The sequence below is a fragment of the Podarcis vaucheri genome (assembly GCF_965113315.1).
Source record: "Podarcis vaucheri genome assembly, chromosome: 9".
Lineage (NCBI taxonomy): Eukaryota > Metazoa > Chordata > Lepidosauria > Squamata > Lacertidae > Podarcis > Podarcis vaucheri.
In genome coordinates, this window is record NC_138767.1 from 36,752,365 (window position 1) to 36,770,500 (window position 18,136).

General features: G+C 40.6%; 1 protein-coding gene and 1 long non-coding RNA gene across 2 annotated transcripts in view; one reads left to right on the forward strand and one right to left on the reverse strand.

The window, feature by feature from the left end:
* Positions 1–113: 113 nt before the first annotated feature.
* On the forward strand, positions 114–2,980 carry LOC309540712. The gene is made up of 2 exons (XR_014223417.1): positions 114–533; positions 1,547–2,980. It is a non-coding gene; the product is annotated as an uncharacterized lncRNA (long non-coding RNA).
* A 6,795-nt stretch (positions 2,981–9,775) lies between these two features.
* The window catches only part of MGAT4D (MGAT4 family member D), a 40,196-nt gene continuing 31,835 nt past the window's right edge, over positions 9,776–18,136 (reverse strand). Inside the window, exons 10-15 of the mRNA XM_082237690.1 lie at positions 17,417–17,524; positions 15,179–15,372; positions 14,343–14,421; positions 12,547–12,625; positions 11,080–11,192; positions 9,776–9,989 (exon numbers count right to left, since the gene is read on the reverse strand). Coding sequence (XP_082093816.1) covers positions 9,939–9,989; positions 11,080–11,192; positions 12,547–12,625; positions 14,343–14,421; positions 15,179–15,372; positions 17,417–17,524 — 624 coding nt within the window. The 3' untranslated portion in view covers positions 9,776–9,938. The remainder of the gene's footprint in view (positions 9,990–11,079; positions 11,193–12,546; positions 12,626–14,342; positions 14,422–15,178; positions 15,373–17,416; positions 17,525–18,136) is intronic.

The following is an 18,136-nucleotide window of genomic DNA, read 5'->3' on the forward strand; positions in this document are numbered from 1 at the left end:
TCGAAGAAGCAGGTGCTTCGACGCGCGACGCGCCGCCGCCGCCACCGCGACCAATCGCGAGCCGGCGCTCGGATGGTTCGAAGCCAATCGCGGCGGAGGGTTTCATTCCCGGCAGCGCTAAACCGAGAGCGGATCAGCTCGCCGCTCTTTGCTTAGAGAACGCAACACGTGCGGCCTCCTCCAATCACGGCTCTCGTCATTCCCCTTGCTTAGTGAAGGGTCCTGATGAAGCGCCTGCTCTGTGCCAATCGCAGCTCTTGCTAAAAAGAGCTGGTGTCTCTTGACACGTGCGATGTAGTGAAAGATCAGTGTGGGAACGCATCATGCTATAGGCAATTTTCAGAGGGAGGCTTATTATTATATGCCTATTAATATCTGCCTATTATTATATGTCTATTGTAGCAAAACAACAAAGAATTTTGGGACACCTTAAAGGCTAACATATATTATGTCATCCGTGGACTGTTCATCTGTTCTGTCAGCCTACCTATGTTAACACTGGTACTGCTAACACATCCTTGTCAATTGTCACTGTAAGTCTTTTGCTTTTATATAACTATTACCTACCTGTTTTTTGCATATTCTCTCTGCTTCTTGTCTTCCCTTCCCTGCCCTAAAATGTAAGTATATACTTCATGCATCTGATGGATTCTGACCTATAAAAGCTGATGTACTAGTAGTGTGTTACAGCCATTTAAAGCACATGGCTTCCCTAAAAGAATCATGGGAACTGTATTTTGTTAAGGGTGTTGTGAATTATGACTTGTGAGGGGGAAATTATAGTTCTCAGGATTCTCGGGGGGGGGGGGAGAGAGCATGTGCTTTAAATATATGGTGTGGATGTGGCACATCTATACTCAAAAGCCAGCCCAATTTAATTCAGTGAGACTTGCTACCAGGTAACTGGGATTGAGAGTGCAGCCTTGGTGTTTTAATGTGCCAAAAGCCTTTTCATTGTTTTTGCTTGCTGCCGCAGTCTGCATTAATTCTTTTTAGTGGGATGATAATAATAATAATAATAATAATAATAATAATAATAATAATAATAATAATAATTTATTTATACCCCGCCCATCTGGCTGGGCTTCCCCAGCCACTCTGGGCGGCTTCCAAAAGAATATTAAAATACTATAATACATCAAACATTCAAAGCTTCCCGAAACAGGGCTGCCTTCAGATGTCTTCTAAAAGCCTGGTAGTTATTGTTCTCTTTGACATCTGGTGGGAGGGTGTTCCACAAGGAAGGCGCCACTACCGAGAAGGCCCTCTGCCTGGTTCCCTGTAGCTTGGCTTCTCGCAGTGAGGGAACTGCCAGAAGGCCCTCGGTGCTGGACCTCAGCATCCGGGCAGAACGATGGGGGTGGAGACGCTCCTTCAGATATACTGGACCAAGGCCGATAAATTAGAACAAAAGACTGAAATTGGTTTCTAGTTACCTACCAGTAGCTTATTTTGCACTGATCAAGTCTTAGATCTTTAATCATGTGTGTGGCCTGTTGTCACACCTTAAAGTGAACTGTACCAACACAAGGCCTTTTGTCTGCAGAGATTGCTTAAGGATCTTCAACTGGGAAACCTATGAATCAGAAACAAGAATTCAAAAACCTAAGACGACCCCTACTGGATCAGACAGACCAACAGCCCATCTAGTTCAGCATTCTGTTGCAACAGTGACCAATCATACATCTTTAGGAATACATCCATAAGCAGGGCATGAATACAAAAGTAATCTTCTACAGTTGTTCACAGCAGAGGCATTCTGAGGTATCCCCCCTCTGCTACTGGAGATAATACAGTATGTAGCCATCATAACTAGTAGCCATAGATGGCCTTATTTTCCCATGGTTTACTTTGCACTTTTAGGTCCCTCTAGATGTCTCTTTTATTCTGCATCTATTTAATTATTTGTGCTCAAGATGGTATTGGGGTAGTGATATCGCTTTCCATCCTGTTTCTGCCTGCAAAAGATTTGGGGCGGACTTACTGCTTTGGTTCCAGTCAGTGCATGCCCTGAAGCTTCCTGCTGAAATCATACCATAAATAACCTGGTTATTGTTTTGCACCACTTTTGTTAAGGTATTGAGCAAGGGTGCCTCTCCAGACAACAATAATGCTATAAAGTTGGCAAAGAATCACAGAACAAATAAATCGGAATGAGGTGTAGACCATCCAATATAAATCTACCACCAATGGACTGTTATTGTATTAATGGCTTGCTGCAAAACACACCTGCAAAAGGCCACAATTCTGGAGGAGCACTTATTCTCTTTTAGAAAAGTGACTCACTGCAAATGTAAAACAATGTATGAAATGTATTACTGCAGAAAATCATGACCATTTTGTACCTTTGTTTGTGATGAATATAATAAAAATGAGTTTTCAAATGCAAACAATACTCAAGGTGGTTAATTTGAGAATGATAAAAATGATGGTTGCAATGGAGATTATACAGTATTGAACTGTTTTAAGTAGAATATAAGAGTTTATATTGCTAACAAAATAGTAATATAGACTTGATTTTCAGAAGGAAACCCAATACGTTTTACAATATTACGGAGATAATTACATTCTAATGTATATTTGTATGGAGAAATAGCCTCTATAAAAAGTAATGTGGAGCTTGTATTCTTGCAGTTATAAATTAGACTGTGTTTGAAATAAATTGCAATTTTGGCTTATGCTTTAATATGTTGCAGTAATTCTGCAGTATTAATCTATCTTTGCACTTTTTCTAACCAAAGCCTTAGCTTCTTTTAATAAACTCAATAAAATAGTGGTCAATACTCAAAAGGGCATTAGTAAGAATATATTATAGAATTAATATCATATGATAATCTATCAGAACAACATGCATACTGTACATAAGACTGCTTCCTGATACCCTCATGCCTATAAATGTTTTGTTATGAGTGTGCGTTATATACCAAAATGTAAATAAAAGTGTATTCAAACCAATTTATTAAACTAGTGGCATCTAAAATTGCTCCATGGAAAAAAAATATTTGCTCCTGGATTTTGAAATCTTTTAGTGGACCAGCTCACATTGTTATATTATTATACCTGCATTGTGAAACCAAGAACAAGAATGTAGCATTTAAAACACAAGATTTTAACATGAATTGCCTTAATCAAATTTGCAGGCTGCTATGCATACTTCCTCCTATTTTCAATTTGGACTGTCATTATTATAGCAAATGGGTTCATCATGAGATACGCTTTTTCACCCTAAAATGTCACCTGAAGGTTCTTTAACAAAAGAACCTTAATGTTTCTTTGAAATTATAGGTTTTGTGATGTGAGGTACATTTTGGGGAGAACCAAAGAGACAGCTACAGTTTGGAGCAAGCTTTATAAGTTGACTAATGCATGAAAGATGCAGTTGCTTTATTTGGGAACCTGATGCAGTATGAGTAGCTGTGCTATCTGCCTAAAGAGCGCATTTGCCTCTACTAACTTCTGCTTGTGTTTTTTTTTTATAAAATATTTTTTAAAAACACCATATGTCTCTAGTGCTCTCCCATCCAAGAGAAATTAAATCCTGTATTTCTGTGCCTTAAGCTTATCATCAGAAGTGTGGTGTGCATAATAATGCACTCCAAATAAGCTCAGAGGAAATAAGGTCTTGGAGCACCAGTAAAATTGCCTTCCCTTATTTTTAGCTAGTGTATCATTCCATTCAACAGCCTCATCCATATGGCACTAACAGTGTAACCATGGAGTAAGTTGCTATGGAAAAACTACTCGCTTGCTACTGTGGGTAGAGAAAGGAATGTCCTTGTGCAACCTCAATAGCAAGAATCTATATCTCCCCATCTACACACCACAGAGAGTTAGCTTCATGGTCTCCAGAGCTTTACATGCTCCATCCTTGCCTCCACTCCATGTGTTTAATGACCATTTGTTTGCGCTGTGCCAGATTATATGTCATGAAGTAGTTCCTTTTGCATTAGTTGCTTACAATATTTTCATTTTGGATTTCCTCTTAAAAAACAACAACACTTTCGCCATGCAGGCCTTGTGATAAAGAGGGAAAGGAAGGCGTGTTGTTGCACTGAACGTGACTCTCCAACAAAGCTTGGAACTAATCTTACACACAGTGTGCAAATTTGTTTTATTTATTTAGAAACATTATAAACCACTTAATCAAAATATCTCTAATCTGTTCTGCATATCAACACTATAAAATAATTATAAATAATACACAGATAAAAATCAGCAAAATTTGAAATCAAATATTTAATACAGATCTGGATAGGGTCATTTAAATAAATAAATAATAGTCTAATCAGGGTATCTGCCTAATGTTAGCAGTCAGGGAATTCCAAAGCATACTGAACGATCAGCTCCTAGCAAATGTGGAACAATTATCATAATGGCATTTGTAAAAAGTGCAAGCTCTGTAGATCAAAACTGTTGAAGTGACACATAATGGGGCAAGGCACTCCGCTTAGGCAGCTGATTCTAAGCTGTTAAGGGTTTTAAATACTAATAGTGAAACCCTGAATTTGATCTGGTAGCCAATTGGCAGGCTCGGCATATCTTCTGAGCCAAGGTATAATATGCAGGTAGCATCTCCTGTCAGCGATCAGGCTGCAGCATTTTTCACTAACTACGTTTCTGCAGCAAATGCAAGTACCTGATGCATTGCAATAATCCAATACTGAAGCTGCCAATTAAAATAATTTTAAAAAATCATAATTTATCAATTTATAAAGTGATAGTACCAGTTCACAGGGATGTTGAATGAAATTCTACCCCCTGTGCTTTATTTTTTTCACAGCCAATTTTCCATTTCATAAGTTCATTAGAAACAATGAATGGATGCCAAATGCAAATACAATATTATGCAAACTTGGCAGTTTCAAAGTTTTTACCTGTGCTTAATAGATACATGTAAAATAAACATACTAAATTATATCCAGTGCAAACTGAACATTTTCAAATGCTTATTTCCAGTTCAAATTTTTCTAGAAAACTCACATTCCTGCAGCTCAACACAGTAGCAACACTGTATGTCTTACTAGAAAAGTTAGAAGTATTTTAACATTTTTTTAAATCTTATGAGCTGCCATTTCTCTTTAAAGCTTTTCTAAACTCTGAATAACCAGATAGTCAGGCATGATAACCACAAATGCATGACAGTTCTGGAACATTATCGCGTTTTTTTAAGGGCAGCTAGATGGACCCATGAGCTCAAGAGAATGGGGGTACCTTGCTCTATGTTTAAAATATTCTATCCTCTAACTCTCCTGCAAGGATGCCTTTTCCTGGAGATGGGAGGAGGAGACTAGAAGTCTGAAAAATGCTGGTGACAGCTTATGAAGTCCTAAGGCACAGGCTGTGTATTCCTTACCAATTTAAAATGCAGGCAGTTTATTCTTTTTCTCAGTTCAAATTGAAACTGGTTTGGGGGGGGGAAACACATCAAAACACAATATTTCATTTTTTAAAAAAAACAAACACTACAGAGCAGATACGGATTGTGGCTAATGTTGTGTGTATACCACTTCCCAAACCAACAGTGAGAATGTACTGGATGCAAAGTTAATGGGAAGGTACACACAGCCACTGCCCAGGGGAGCCGGTTTGCAAGAAAACACAACACCCTGTTGTACAATGAGGTCTCCAAGCTGTAGGAACCTCTGCCAAGGGACACCTGATTGGCACCAACTTTGTTATCAGATGAAAGAAGTTTTATTCTTCTGTAATTTTATTATAGGGGTATTTAACTTTTTTTTTGATGGATGGCTGCATTCACCCTTGGCCAACTCTCAGGGGACCAAATGCAGCAGTGAAGGTGGGCCAAAGTCAGTGTGGTCATCTGACACTCTCATGTGTGCGCGCACACACACAGGACGGGGACACACACACACACATACAGAGGACACACATAGGCAAGCACACAGCCTCCCTTCTTAACTGATCAGTGAAGAACAGCTAAGGGGGTAACTGCATCCTCTACTAATCAAATGATCCTTTGATGACCAGGGAGGGGAGAATTTGTATCCCAATCAAGGTGCCAGCCCCATTATTCTATCCACTTTTTCTTTTGTCACCACTGCCATAATCTGTGGACTTGGTGGTCGCAGGGGGTGGGAGGTTGTTCTGGGAGTTGGATCAGGCTCCTAAAATTTAATGGACAATTTTCCTGATTATTTTTGCTCTGTGTCTTGTTTAGTCTTGATTTGTGGCTATCTGATTTTAATATTTTATTAATCTCTTGTTGATTCAGTGTTAAGCGACTGTGTTTTTTTAAAAAAAAAATTAGGTTAGTTGCCTTGGAAAATCCTGCCCACCAATCCCACACAAAGGACCAGTTATGAGGTGATAACTATGCTAAGTTTTATACACTACTGTATAAAAAGTTATTCCTGAGTAATATATTCAGAGTTGAATTAAAAACATTGCAGACTATAAAGGCACTTGGTTGTGGTGTGTGTGTGGTTTTTTTTAACAGAATTTCTTCAGTTTTTCATTTTATTTTAAAACTTTTCTGAGTCGTGGACATATGATTCAGCATAGGTGCAAGGCACAAGAGTGAATGATTTCATCTTTTGCCATATCGTATGCAACCACAGTGGAAAATACCAAAGTTCTAGTGAATCTTCATTTGAAATAAAAACATCAAGGTATTCAAACTTTTTTAAAAAAAAAACTTCAAAGGGGGCAATCCTACACTGGAGTTATGTTGGCTGAGGAACTTTAGGATTTGGCAGAAGAACCAGGGCACCAGTGCAATACCATGCACATTGTTGGCATGACAACTACACTGGTGGAACACTTGGCCAGTAGAGCTGTTTTACCAGTAATGATCTTAATTTTTATAGTAAATTTATTACCCACCCTAAGGTTGCAGGGTGGGTTACAGCAATTAAAACACAATGTTAAAGAAAATTTAGAACAACTTTCAGTCACAGAAAAAGGTTGAGACCAAATATACATATATACCGGGTGTCAAAAGCCAGGGTAAAAAAGCTTATCCTTGTCATCAGTATTCACCAAAAATGCAAAATGAAGATACCAGGTACACCTCTGTGGCAAGGGTGTTCCACAGCTTAGGGGCTGCCACAGAGAATACCCTGTCCTGGGCTGTTGCCACCTGCGTTTCTGAGGGTGGTAGAACAATCAAGAGGATCCCTTCTGCTGATGTTAACACTTGAGAGGGTATGCAGGAGAGGAGGAGGCCTTTTGGGTAGTTGGGGCCTGAGTTATTTAGAGCTTTAAAGACTAACATGAGCACCTTGAATTGGGCCCAGAAATGAACCTGCAACCAATGCAGCTATTTTAAAAACAGGGATTAGGTGAGATCTGTCTTTTCAGGATTCAGTTTCAGTTTACTGGCCAAATGCAGCCCACCACTGCCTTCAGATTCAGATGAAACAAAGAGAGAGAACTGGATGTCATCCGCATATTGATGACACTTCATTCCAATCACCTGATGACAGCTCCCAGAGGCTTCATGTAAATGTGAATTGGCATAGGGAGCAAGATGGAACCCTGCAGAGCACGACAGGACAATCTCATGACACTGAACAGTAGTCTTCCATGACTTTCCAGAAATGGCCCTGGAGGTAGGAGTGGAACCACTGAAACACAGTGCCCCCAAACTCCATCTTCCTAAAAGGCTCCAGAAGAATACCATAATCAGCAGTATTGACAGCTGTCAAGAGATCAAGGAGAATGGGGAGGGTCACATTTGCCCCCCCCCAATCTCTTTCCTAACAAATATAATCAACTAGAGTGACCAAGGCAGTTTTGGTGCCATGACCAAGCCTGAAGCCAAACTGGAACGGATCTAAGTACAGTCATACCTCGAGTTACAGATGCTTCAGGTTGCACGTTTTCAGGTTGCGCACCATGCCGAACCCGGAAGTACTGGAATGGGTTACTTCCGGGTTTCAGCGCTCGTGCATGCACAGAAGCACTAAATCATGCTTTGTGCATGCACAAAAGTGCCAAATCGCGACCTGTACGTGCGCAGACACGGCACTGCAGGTTGTGAGCACTGTGGGTTGCGAATGTGCCTCCCGCACGGATCACATTCGCAACCCGAGCGTCCACTGTAATCAGTGAGGCAAGAACCTTGATGGGACCACCAGTCATGTCAGCTGGAAAATCTTCCAGAGCATTTAGGACTCCATCAGTCTCCAAGGGTAGACCAACTCAGTGGGTCCCTCACCCTTGCAGAATAGCTGCATTCAGCCCCAAACTCACCATAGAATGGTCTGTCCATGACAAGAGACTCACAGTGGGCCCTCCAATCAGCAAAATATTACTAATCTGCTCTATGACAATGACAAGGCTGAGGGCATGTCCAGCCACATAGGTTGGGGCATTGATGTCCTGAGACAGCTCCATGGTTGACATGGAGACAACAAAGCCCCAAGCCATCCCATATGAGGCAGCTTCGGCATGGATACTGAAATCCCCAAACGCTATTTTGAAGGGGTTCTCCCACATAGCACCCAAGGCTTCTGCTGCCAACTTGGTTAGGGAGGTTGTGAAGCAGCACGGTGGAGGGCACACTGGTTCTGTATTTCTGGCCCAACACCACGAGCCATCCTGTGAATCGGTCTGCTGGTGAAGGTGATTGAATTCTTATGGACAACTAAAACTCCCAGAACCCAGGCAGACACAGCTGGGCTAGCATAGGGTCTAGTCCATCATCCCAAGGTCTCAGTTATACATGCCAAACCTGCTCCCTCATTGCAGATCATCAAAGTTTTATTCCAGGAAGCCCTGGCATTGAGCAACACTAAACAGAGTTAAGATGTGGATGGGATATAGGAGAAGTGCACACTGATGGCAAATCCTATGCCCCACCCCCACCCCCTAAGCAACACCACACCCCAGCCCCTGATCGGGCACAGGAAATTTCCCTCCCACTGACTTGTGTGGAAAATATATTGGAAAAAGCTGTCCCATGTTGACAGCAGCCACACCCCATCGCCCTGATAGAACATAAGATAGAACTCAGCAACCTATCACACCACACCAACATCAACAAGTAAATTGTTACTCAGATGATATAGCATGGGGCTACATTGCCTTAGGTTGTGCATGCACGGAGTTCAGGAGGGAAAAGCTTGGTGATGGGAAACAAGGGGAAAGGGTGTTTTGCATGGAAAAATGAGCACTTTACATAGTAATCTAATAATTTACTTTCCCCCACCTGAGCCCTTTGTGGGGTAAACAGTTGCTCCTTTCAGGCAATTCAAATTAGGAAAACAGCGGAGAGGAAAAAGCTGAAAAGCCCTCTCCCAGGACTGCTGCTTCACTCTGTCTTTGAGTGCCTCCCTCCCCAGATGTGACTGCTGTTATGAAAAAAAATAATGTTGGGAGATCTGATTATGAAACTTCCACATCACATACAGTCCATTTGGGAGGGCTTTAGTTATGAAGGAAACTGAGTTTCTTTGTGTCACTGCATCTCTTACCTCAAAGGGCTGCTGTGAAGATAAAGTTAAAGAATTCCAGTTCCGTTACCTGAGCAACTGGTTAGGGAAAAATGGGATCAGATAAATAAAAATTAAAATAAAACAACCTGTTGTAATAGGACTTTAAAGGTATGTAGTTTTGGCAATATCATGCCCTATGGGCTTTTTTTATAATAAAAAAGGTGTATTGCTAATCTACTGTACAATAAATTAACATGTGGTATTTACAGTGCAATCCTATGGGTTTTTATACCCTAGAATGTGTAGATAGGACTGCATCCTTATTTGTTTAAGCTATTGAAAGTATTTTTATTTACAAAGGGGCTGTTGGCAATATATTATCAGTTTTTCAAAAAAATTAAGATTTAATGAGATTTAAATTAACATTATCCCCTCTCCTACTACACTGTATTAGGAAGGAGATTACATTTTATAGTTGACAGTTTTGCTGCTGCCACTAGATGGCCTTGCTTCCATGTAGCATTCAAGATATTCATATTTTCAAAGAAGTGTTTCTTTCTTATTCTCTTCCCACTGCATCTTTATGAATATCTACATAAAAAGAAATGAGAATTTATTTGTCAACATTTATGGAATACTGAAAACATTTTTCTTGGTTTGTTTGCTTATAATATCTTTACATAATTTGCAGTTGTTTCCTCCAAATCTCTCAGTAAGATATTGTGTAGGTAGAAAAATGTCAAATTTTACAGACTAATCAGTATTAACAATTCTGTCTGAAGATGTTGCAAAAAAACAACAACAAAACAAAACACCAGAAGAATTAACAGTAAAGACAAAGCTTTGGAAATGCTGTTTTTTTAATTTTCTTTTCTTCATAGCAGTTTTTTCATTTGCTAAATTCACCCCAATGGTTCTGATTGGTGTGGGGCAGGGGGAGGGGAGATGAACTATGTTCAGTTAGGAAGAGATGGCTGCATGGGCATAGCCAGGATTGGGGGGGCAGGCCTTTTGTTAGGGGGCGCAGAACCTCAGTTTGCTATGTATTTTTATTGATTTAGAGGGGGGTAAGCTGCCTCTTCATGCCCCCCCCCCTTGGCTACGACCATGGATGGCTGCTGTGATGGCTTCAGACTCCTTCAGTTGCTGTCAATGGGCTGCCCGGTGCAGCTGCTTCCTGAATAGCTGGGTTTTCAAGGCCTTCAGCAGGTGGGGTGATGCAGCTTACCTGCAGGGTCCCAGCCACTCCTCCCCTCTATGTACCCAGCGACAGGGACTTTAATTTCATCTCTTCAATCCCTGCTTGATATGAGCAGTTCAAAGAAACCTATGCCACCTCCATGTTTGCACAGTTAATGGGTGCAACCCTGGGTTTCTTGGGGGGAATTGAGGGTCTTTGGATCTCATGGTCCCTAGGCTGCCTCTGACATGACACTGTCCCTAGAATGCCCCATTTCAGAGCCTACCAACTGTGAAAACACCATTGACAGTAAATTATAAATGCTGAATTATCTATAGTTGTACTGAGGGTTTGCAGGCATAGATGCCTCGTCATCAGAGCTCCTCTCCCCTGGCAGAGGGGTATTTCTGCTCCATCTTAACCCCTTCCAACCAACAGATCTGAGGTTAGGAGTGCTCCATTAATTATCTTTTGACTAATTCTTTATTCCTACATGCTTACCTCACTCAGTAACAACCACGTAGCAGAACTAGAATGGATAGATAAACGAAGAGCTTTTATATTTCCTAAGCTTGGGTTGACGATGCCATCTGCTATTCCATTTTTGAATGTGCCTATATGTGAATGAAAACATTATTTTTGGTATATGTTGTAATAAACCTATTTTCCCAGAATAGTAAATATATATAAAAATAAAAATCTTATTTTATATTACATCAAATAAGGTACAAAGTTAAATAAATGAATATTGCATTTTTTTACGTCTTAATGAGACATCACTGAAGTGGGCATACTATCATATTAAAGTAGAACCTTGGTGCATATCTTTGTAATGTTAAAACTGTGCAATGCAAACCTGTGACTTTTGTTTCCAATTCATGATCCTGCATAGCGGTTTGTAAAAAGGTGTTATTGCCTTGCTCTAGGTTGTAGCCAATGGTGGCTTTGCCTTTGTGGAAAGTGCTTTGGCGCATGCAATTTTCAACAACTGGGACATCCAAGTTTCGACAATCCCCTCAACCCAAATGGGCTCTTTGCATCCCTGCTCCTCAGCAAAGCTACTCTTGAGGGTGGAGGGACCTTCCAGAACAGAATGATATTAGACACAGAACAGAAGGTTACAGGGGGGAGCAGGTATCAGAGAAAATCAGATGCCCCTAATTTATGCTGTCACAATCTCTTTCGACTAAGGCAAAGTCACGACTAGTTGCAATTTTCAGTCCCCCAATGATAGCCTTTTACAGGCTGGGATGAGACCACACCCTTTCTTTGATAAGGCAATGTTCTTTACCATAGGTGCAGCCTACAGCCAAACATGCTAAGGACACTGTGATAGGAGAACAGACCATTAAGGTTAGAAGTCAGACTGAAGCGATGTGCATGCTTGCACAGTAAGCCACACTTGACATGACTTTGTCATGCAGACTAGAGTTGGCTATGCAATAAGTGAGCTGAAATTCTGCCTCTACCATGCAGTCACTGGGTGGCAGGGAAGCATTCACACATCAAGCCCCTCCAATGTTCCAACACTAAACACAATCTTGCTACCCCTTTCTTCTCTCTTGTGTTGTGTTGTTTTCTTGAGACATCCAACCTTTATATCCCCTCCCTCCCTCCCTCCCTCCCTCCCTTCTCTCCTTCCATAGCTCCATGTCTTTCCCCCATTTCTTCTTCCTGTCTTCCTGCTCTGATGGGCTGTTTTTGTTGTCTACCCTTAGCCCTACCCCCCCCCCCAGCTGCTAATACCTCTTTCTTGAATGAAGTAATGTGGTTTTGGCTACATAAGCACAATCACATTCTAATCGATATTAAAATAAATGATTTCGACTTTCTCATGCAACATTGTCATGAAAGGAGTACAACTTTTGGATCCCACCCCCTAAATGATTGCAAAACTTTAAGCTGTGCTGCAGTTTAGAAGAATATAAAAACCAAGCTGAAGCCATCTTAGAATATATATATTTTTACCTATTTGAAAATATCCATCCTGAGTTTTTGCGATTTTAAAATTCCCTGAATTGCCTCCTGCAGCCTGTATGTCTATCTCCTGTAACAAATAAAACGAAAGAAAACCTAACTACTTTTCCAAGAGGAAAGCCAAGCCTTATTGTGCACATTTCCCTTTTGCAAATCTCCCCAGTCAATAGTGCTAACCATGTGATAACCCAGGATATCCAACTAATCAATTCCAGTTTTAAATTAGTTTGTAACAACTATGTATGCTGTTAACATATTTTAACTTTCCCTGGGCAAAGTTATTCACTATATACAGTCACATACTCTTTTCAGTGTTTTCTTTCTCTCAGTTTTTACATGTTTAAGGACAATTTTCAAATAAGAGAAATCAGTGGAATTCCAATAATTAATCAAGGGATCCTTAGTTGCATAAAAGTTTTGGCTGACAGCTTACCTTCCCATATTCATTTATACTATACCAGTATGTTCACTATTGTTTCAAAGCACAATGTATTAAACCCAGAGATTTGCTTTTCTTCCAAGTTCTGGTGAGTACATTTCTGGCAACCGTCAGTAAACTGGCTATCAATTTGCAATATGTTGCATAAGCTGGGTTCTCAGTTGTGTACAACGCAACAGAACCACTGAACACTTCCTGGGCCAATAACCTCAGTTGACTACAACAGTAAAGGCAACATGTGGTCTTCCAAACATTTCTGGGCCACCACTCCCATCATCCCTGAGCATTGGTCATGCTACTTGAGGATGACAGGAGTTAGGAATGTAGGAAGCAGCAATTGGTCCATGTAGCTCAATAGTGTCTACACTGACTGTAATTGCCTCTCCAGGATTTCAGGCAGGAGTATCTCCCAACCCTGCCTGGAGATGCCATCAGGGATTGAACAGGGAACCTTCTGCTTGCAAGGCAGGTGCTTTATCACCGAGCTACAGCTCTTCCCCAAGTTGGAGTCCAACAGCACCTGCAGGGTCACAGGTCCCCCATCCCTGGGTTACAACAAATACAGTGGTACCTCGGGTTACAGATGCTTCAGGTTACATACGCATCAGGTTACAGACTCCGCTAACCCAGAAATAGTACCTTGGGTTAAGAACTTTGCTTCAGGATGAGAACAGAAATCGTGCTCCGGCGGTGCGGCAGCAGCAGGAGGCCCCATTAGCTAAAGTGGTGCTTCAGGTTAAGAACAGTTTCAGGTTAAGAACGGACCTCCGGAACGAATTAAGTACTTAACCCGAGGTACCACTGTAAAGATTGCTAGTCAAAAGATCTGCAGGAGGAAATTTGACAAGGAAGGGCCCAACTTCTGTATCTCCCCCCCCCCTTTTTTTAGCTGATCAAACAAACAAGGTGCTATCAGAGAAATATACCAATATATAGAAGAGAATTTTTTAAAATATAAGTGCCTGCGCCTTGTAAGACTGGTCCTCAAAGACTGCTCTCTGCTCCAATAACTGATTGTCTTTTTTAATTATTATTTTGCACTATGGCAGCCATGGTTTTCAGTCAAAGTTGACTTCTGCAGTGCTACCAAAGGCCATGGCAGTCAAACACATTCTGCCACCACATGCTGAAGTCAGATCAGAAGCAGTGCCTGGATGAGATAAAACGGGAGAGATGCTTATCTCTGAGCAGAATTTTGACAAAACTGTCCCGTATGAGGTTGAGATGGTAACATCCTGACAGGTTATGACTGCTGGCCAGGAATTTTAAGAAAAGAGCAAGACTTCTCCCTAATATTAATAATAAGATTTGAAATGCTTTATATTTATGTGAGAGCTGACATACTTACAGCATTAGGTAAAACTTCTACAGTAGCATCAACTATTATATCTCCTGGATGTTCGACATTTCCGCTTTTAAAAAGGTACCTGCAAAACACATTATTGGGGCAAATTTAATAATGCATTAAATATTTAACTTATAGTTATTTTATGACAGGTCTTCCACTTAATGTTCTCTGGGAATACTTTACAGATGGAAGAAAGAGTATAAACAGACTGAGGGTGGAAGTTACATGGCAGATAACACTCTGCCAATGCATTGTATTCTTCTTTAAAAATACAAATAAGGTACAGAGAACTGTAAATTCAATCAGAGGAGTGATGAGCTACAGTACCTACTTCTTTCTCCATCAAAGATGTTTTTCTCAAATAGGGATAGTTGAATGAGTCAATTTCAGGTTCTCAGATTTAAGTTAAGTTTTCCACATCAGCTTGTTTTTAAAATTTTGTTTTAAAATTTGTTTGTTTTTTTGTATATTCTTTTCTTTTTTATTATTACTTATACCCTGCCCATCTGGCTTTCACTATCTGGTTTTCACTAGTATATGCATCATTAATCACACTTTGCCTACAATATGTATTTTTTTTTACTCATTATTTGGTTCGATAAATTAATTGCAAAATTCAGGAAAATGCAAATTTCAAAGGATGAGTGTGTCTTGGTTTGCATTTTGTTTCAGGAAATGCAGAATAGGTAGATTAGACTGTAAATGCAAACCGAACTGAATTTCTCCCCCATCCCAATGTCCAGCTTTTTCACCCATGGGAGAGATTAAAGAGTTTGGGGAAGGCAATTTGGATGAGAAACAAATTAGAGGAAATGTTCCTGCATCCTAATACCTACCTTTCTATTTTTATTGGCTGCCAAAAGCTGAACAGAATATAATCTCCAGCCACAGGAGCAAAAGCCCAGAAAAATTCTATTCCTTTATAAGCTTTTTCTAGGGAAAAGTGCTGGAATACTTTTAGACTTGTAGTCACATCTGCAGCTGGGTTGACATGTGCTGTAAGTAATGGATTTTTCCCGAAATCTCTATCCTGTAAGACATAAATGTATATTTTTATATAAAGAGAGTGAAATACAAAGTTATCAACAAAATGAATGGCAAAGACAAACCATAATCTTTATACTTTAAATGTGCTGTAAATTATAGTCATGGGTGCATCACTGAACATTTTGCAAATAAAATCAGTGGCAGTCATTGATGAGGTGTAAACTATAACTCTTTTCAAACAACCAGTGAAAGAACAGGGTATTCACGTAGGAGAGAAGTAAGATCCAGGTATCAACATACAGTGGTACCTCGGGTTAAGTACTTAATTCATTCCGGAGGTCCTTTCTTAACCTGAAACTGTTCTTAACCTGAAGCACCACTTTAGCTAATGGGGCCTCCTGCCACCTCTGTGCTGCCACTGTGAAATTTCTGTTCTCATCCTGAAGCAAAGTTCTTAACCTGAGGTACTATTTCTGGGTTAGCAGAGTCTGTAACCTGAAGCATATGTAACCTGAAGCATTTGTAACCCGAGGTACCACTGTACATGCATTTACTAGACTGCGATGGTGAACCTCAGGTGCAGAAAGAAAGCCACATGTCCTGTTTCATATGGGACAGTCCTTTATTTGAAAGGCTGTCTGGATAGTTTTCTATCTGAATGAACACCTGGTGCAAATCTGTCATAAAAATATAGAACCATAAGAAGACAGAGCAGAAGCCTTAGAGTTGCCCATCAACTGTTAGCAGACTGGGCAGGTGTACAAGTATGCAGCTCTGGATGGCACTCGCAGTGGAACAGAATGTGCTACCACAGCCTAACTGAAAAAAGTTACACTGAGTGTTGCAGAGCCAGCCCTACCATCGGGCAGAGTGAGATGGCTACCTCGGGCAGCTGATTTGGGGAGTATGAAAGAGCAGCTAATTCCAAGTTACTTAATTTATTGTTGTAATTTTATTCCAAAAAGGAGGTGCATGTGAGATTTTTTGCCTCCAGTTCCAAAATAACATAGTCACTCTTGGTTATTGTGCACCTTGACTTTGGACAAATGTGGTGCTCCAACTCAGGAAGCAAAATGTTTTGGGCCAGCCCTGAGAATGAAACCTGCTGCTATTATCTCGCTCCCATTCTGTGCATGTCATGCATATATAGATCATCTAAACAAATCTTTACATTTTATGCACCATTTCTGGAAAGAAACTTTGCCTGCGTGCAGACGAGCCCAAAATTTTAGCCACTTTGCAGGGTGGGATATAAAAACAAGAGGTATTCATTCATCTCTAAAGAAGAAACAGTGACCCATAGATCTATGGCCATTAGGGACGGGCAAACTGCACTCAGCTGCTTAGCCCTAAAATTAATTGAGCTTCTCAGATTGAACAATCAACCATTCAATTATATATATATTTTAAATTTCCAAACCACCTTTCATCTAGATGGATTCCCAGGCAGTGTACAACACCCTCTAGGGAGGGTGTTCCATGGTTGTGGTGCTACCACAGGAAAGTCAAATTCTTGAACACTTGAGTAGCAAAATTCCTCCCTACCAATTTCATCTACCCCACTTCCTCTGGAAACTAATTCTTACCTTTGGCAAGGCAGGACAATGGGTGGGAGAGACAGAAGGCTAGGGCAGCCAGTTCAGAGTAAACTCTCAAACTATAAAACACATGCAGCTGTTGATTGTTGGGCCAGACCCATAATCCCCTGCTGAAAATGTCAGCTCTGTGTAGCTCTGAAAATACCCTGTAATTCCACCTCTTGGCTGCTGGGGGTCAAGGAGCTGGCAAGCCCTACATTCTTCAGCTGTAAGCTAAAGAGGGGTGAGGTAACTTCCAAGCAGGTGTACTTGCATTCTTGAGCACTCCCACCATGAATAATCACCCAATCACTAACGGCAATTGGAGGCTGTGATTTGTTTTGCTAGCAGACACTGTGCAGGGCAGGGGACTAGTCTTGGCATCTGTGCATTGCATCCACAAAGTCTCTAGCACTTTATTTGCCTTCTCTTTGAACTTGGTGACGGTTGTATTTCTACCCTATTGACACCGTGATGTTGAGAAAGAAGCAAATGACTAATAGAACTTACCTTCAATTTCTGTATTTTCCCAGCCAAAGAAGAATGAATTCCCACATGCTGAAAGAGAGATGGCCTATAACGGATGCGCAAATAGGTCTTTTGCCGTTCACAGTGTCTCTGAAAACGAAACCATTTCATGTAAAACAACAACAGAAGGAGGCAACCACATTCAGCTGCATTTCAGTTTCTCTATATATTTATAACTTTCTATTGCAAACTATATTCCGTCACAGGTGAACAAACCACCTATACTTTGTTATGCTTGTGGTGCTGAACTGACTTATCTTGTTCTCACATTACCAACTCAGCAAGGTCATTGTCCCTCTGCTTGTGTTGCTTGCTGCATTTTCACAGTGTTCACACTTAAGAGGGGGACAGGGATGTCTTCACTCAACATGTAGATGAGACAAGGAACTGAAGCAAGTAGAGACTAGTGAGAGAGGGGCTCTAAAGAAATGTCACAGTGCTTAAAGCCTGTTTTACTGGAAGTGCTGCAACCCTAAGGAAGCAATCAGAGCTAAGACACAGTAGCCAGGGGTGGGATGGGATAAGCATTAAAGAAATATCATACATATATCAATTTAAACTAACCACCCAATTCCTTGGTTGTAGGCTTCTAGTTAACTTTAAAGATATTTGTTGAAAAAGACTACAAACAAATTCAATTCAAGTTTAGTATTTATGTGCCAACAATGAATAAGGGAAAGAGTAAGATTTTTTAAAATGTAG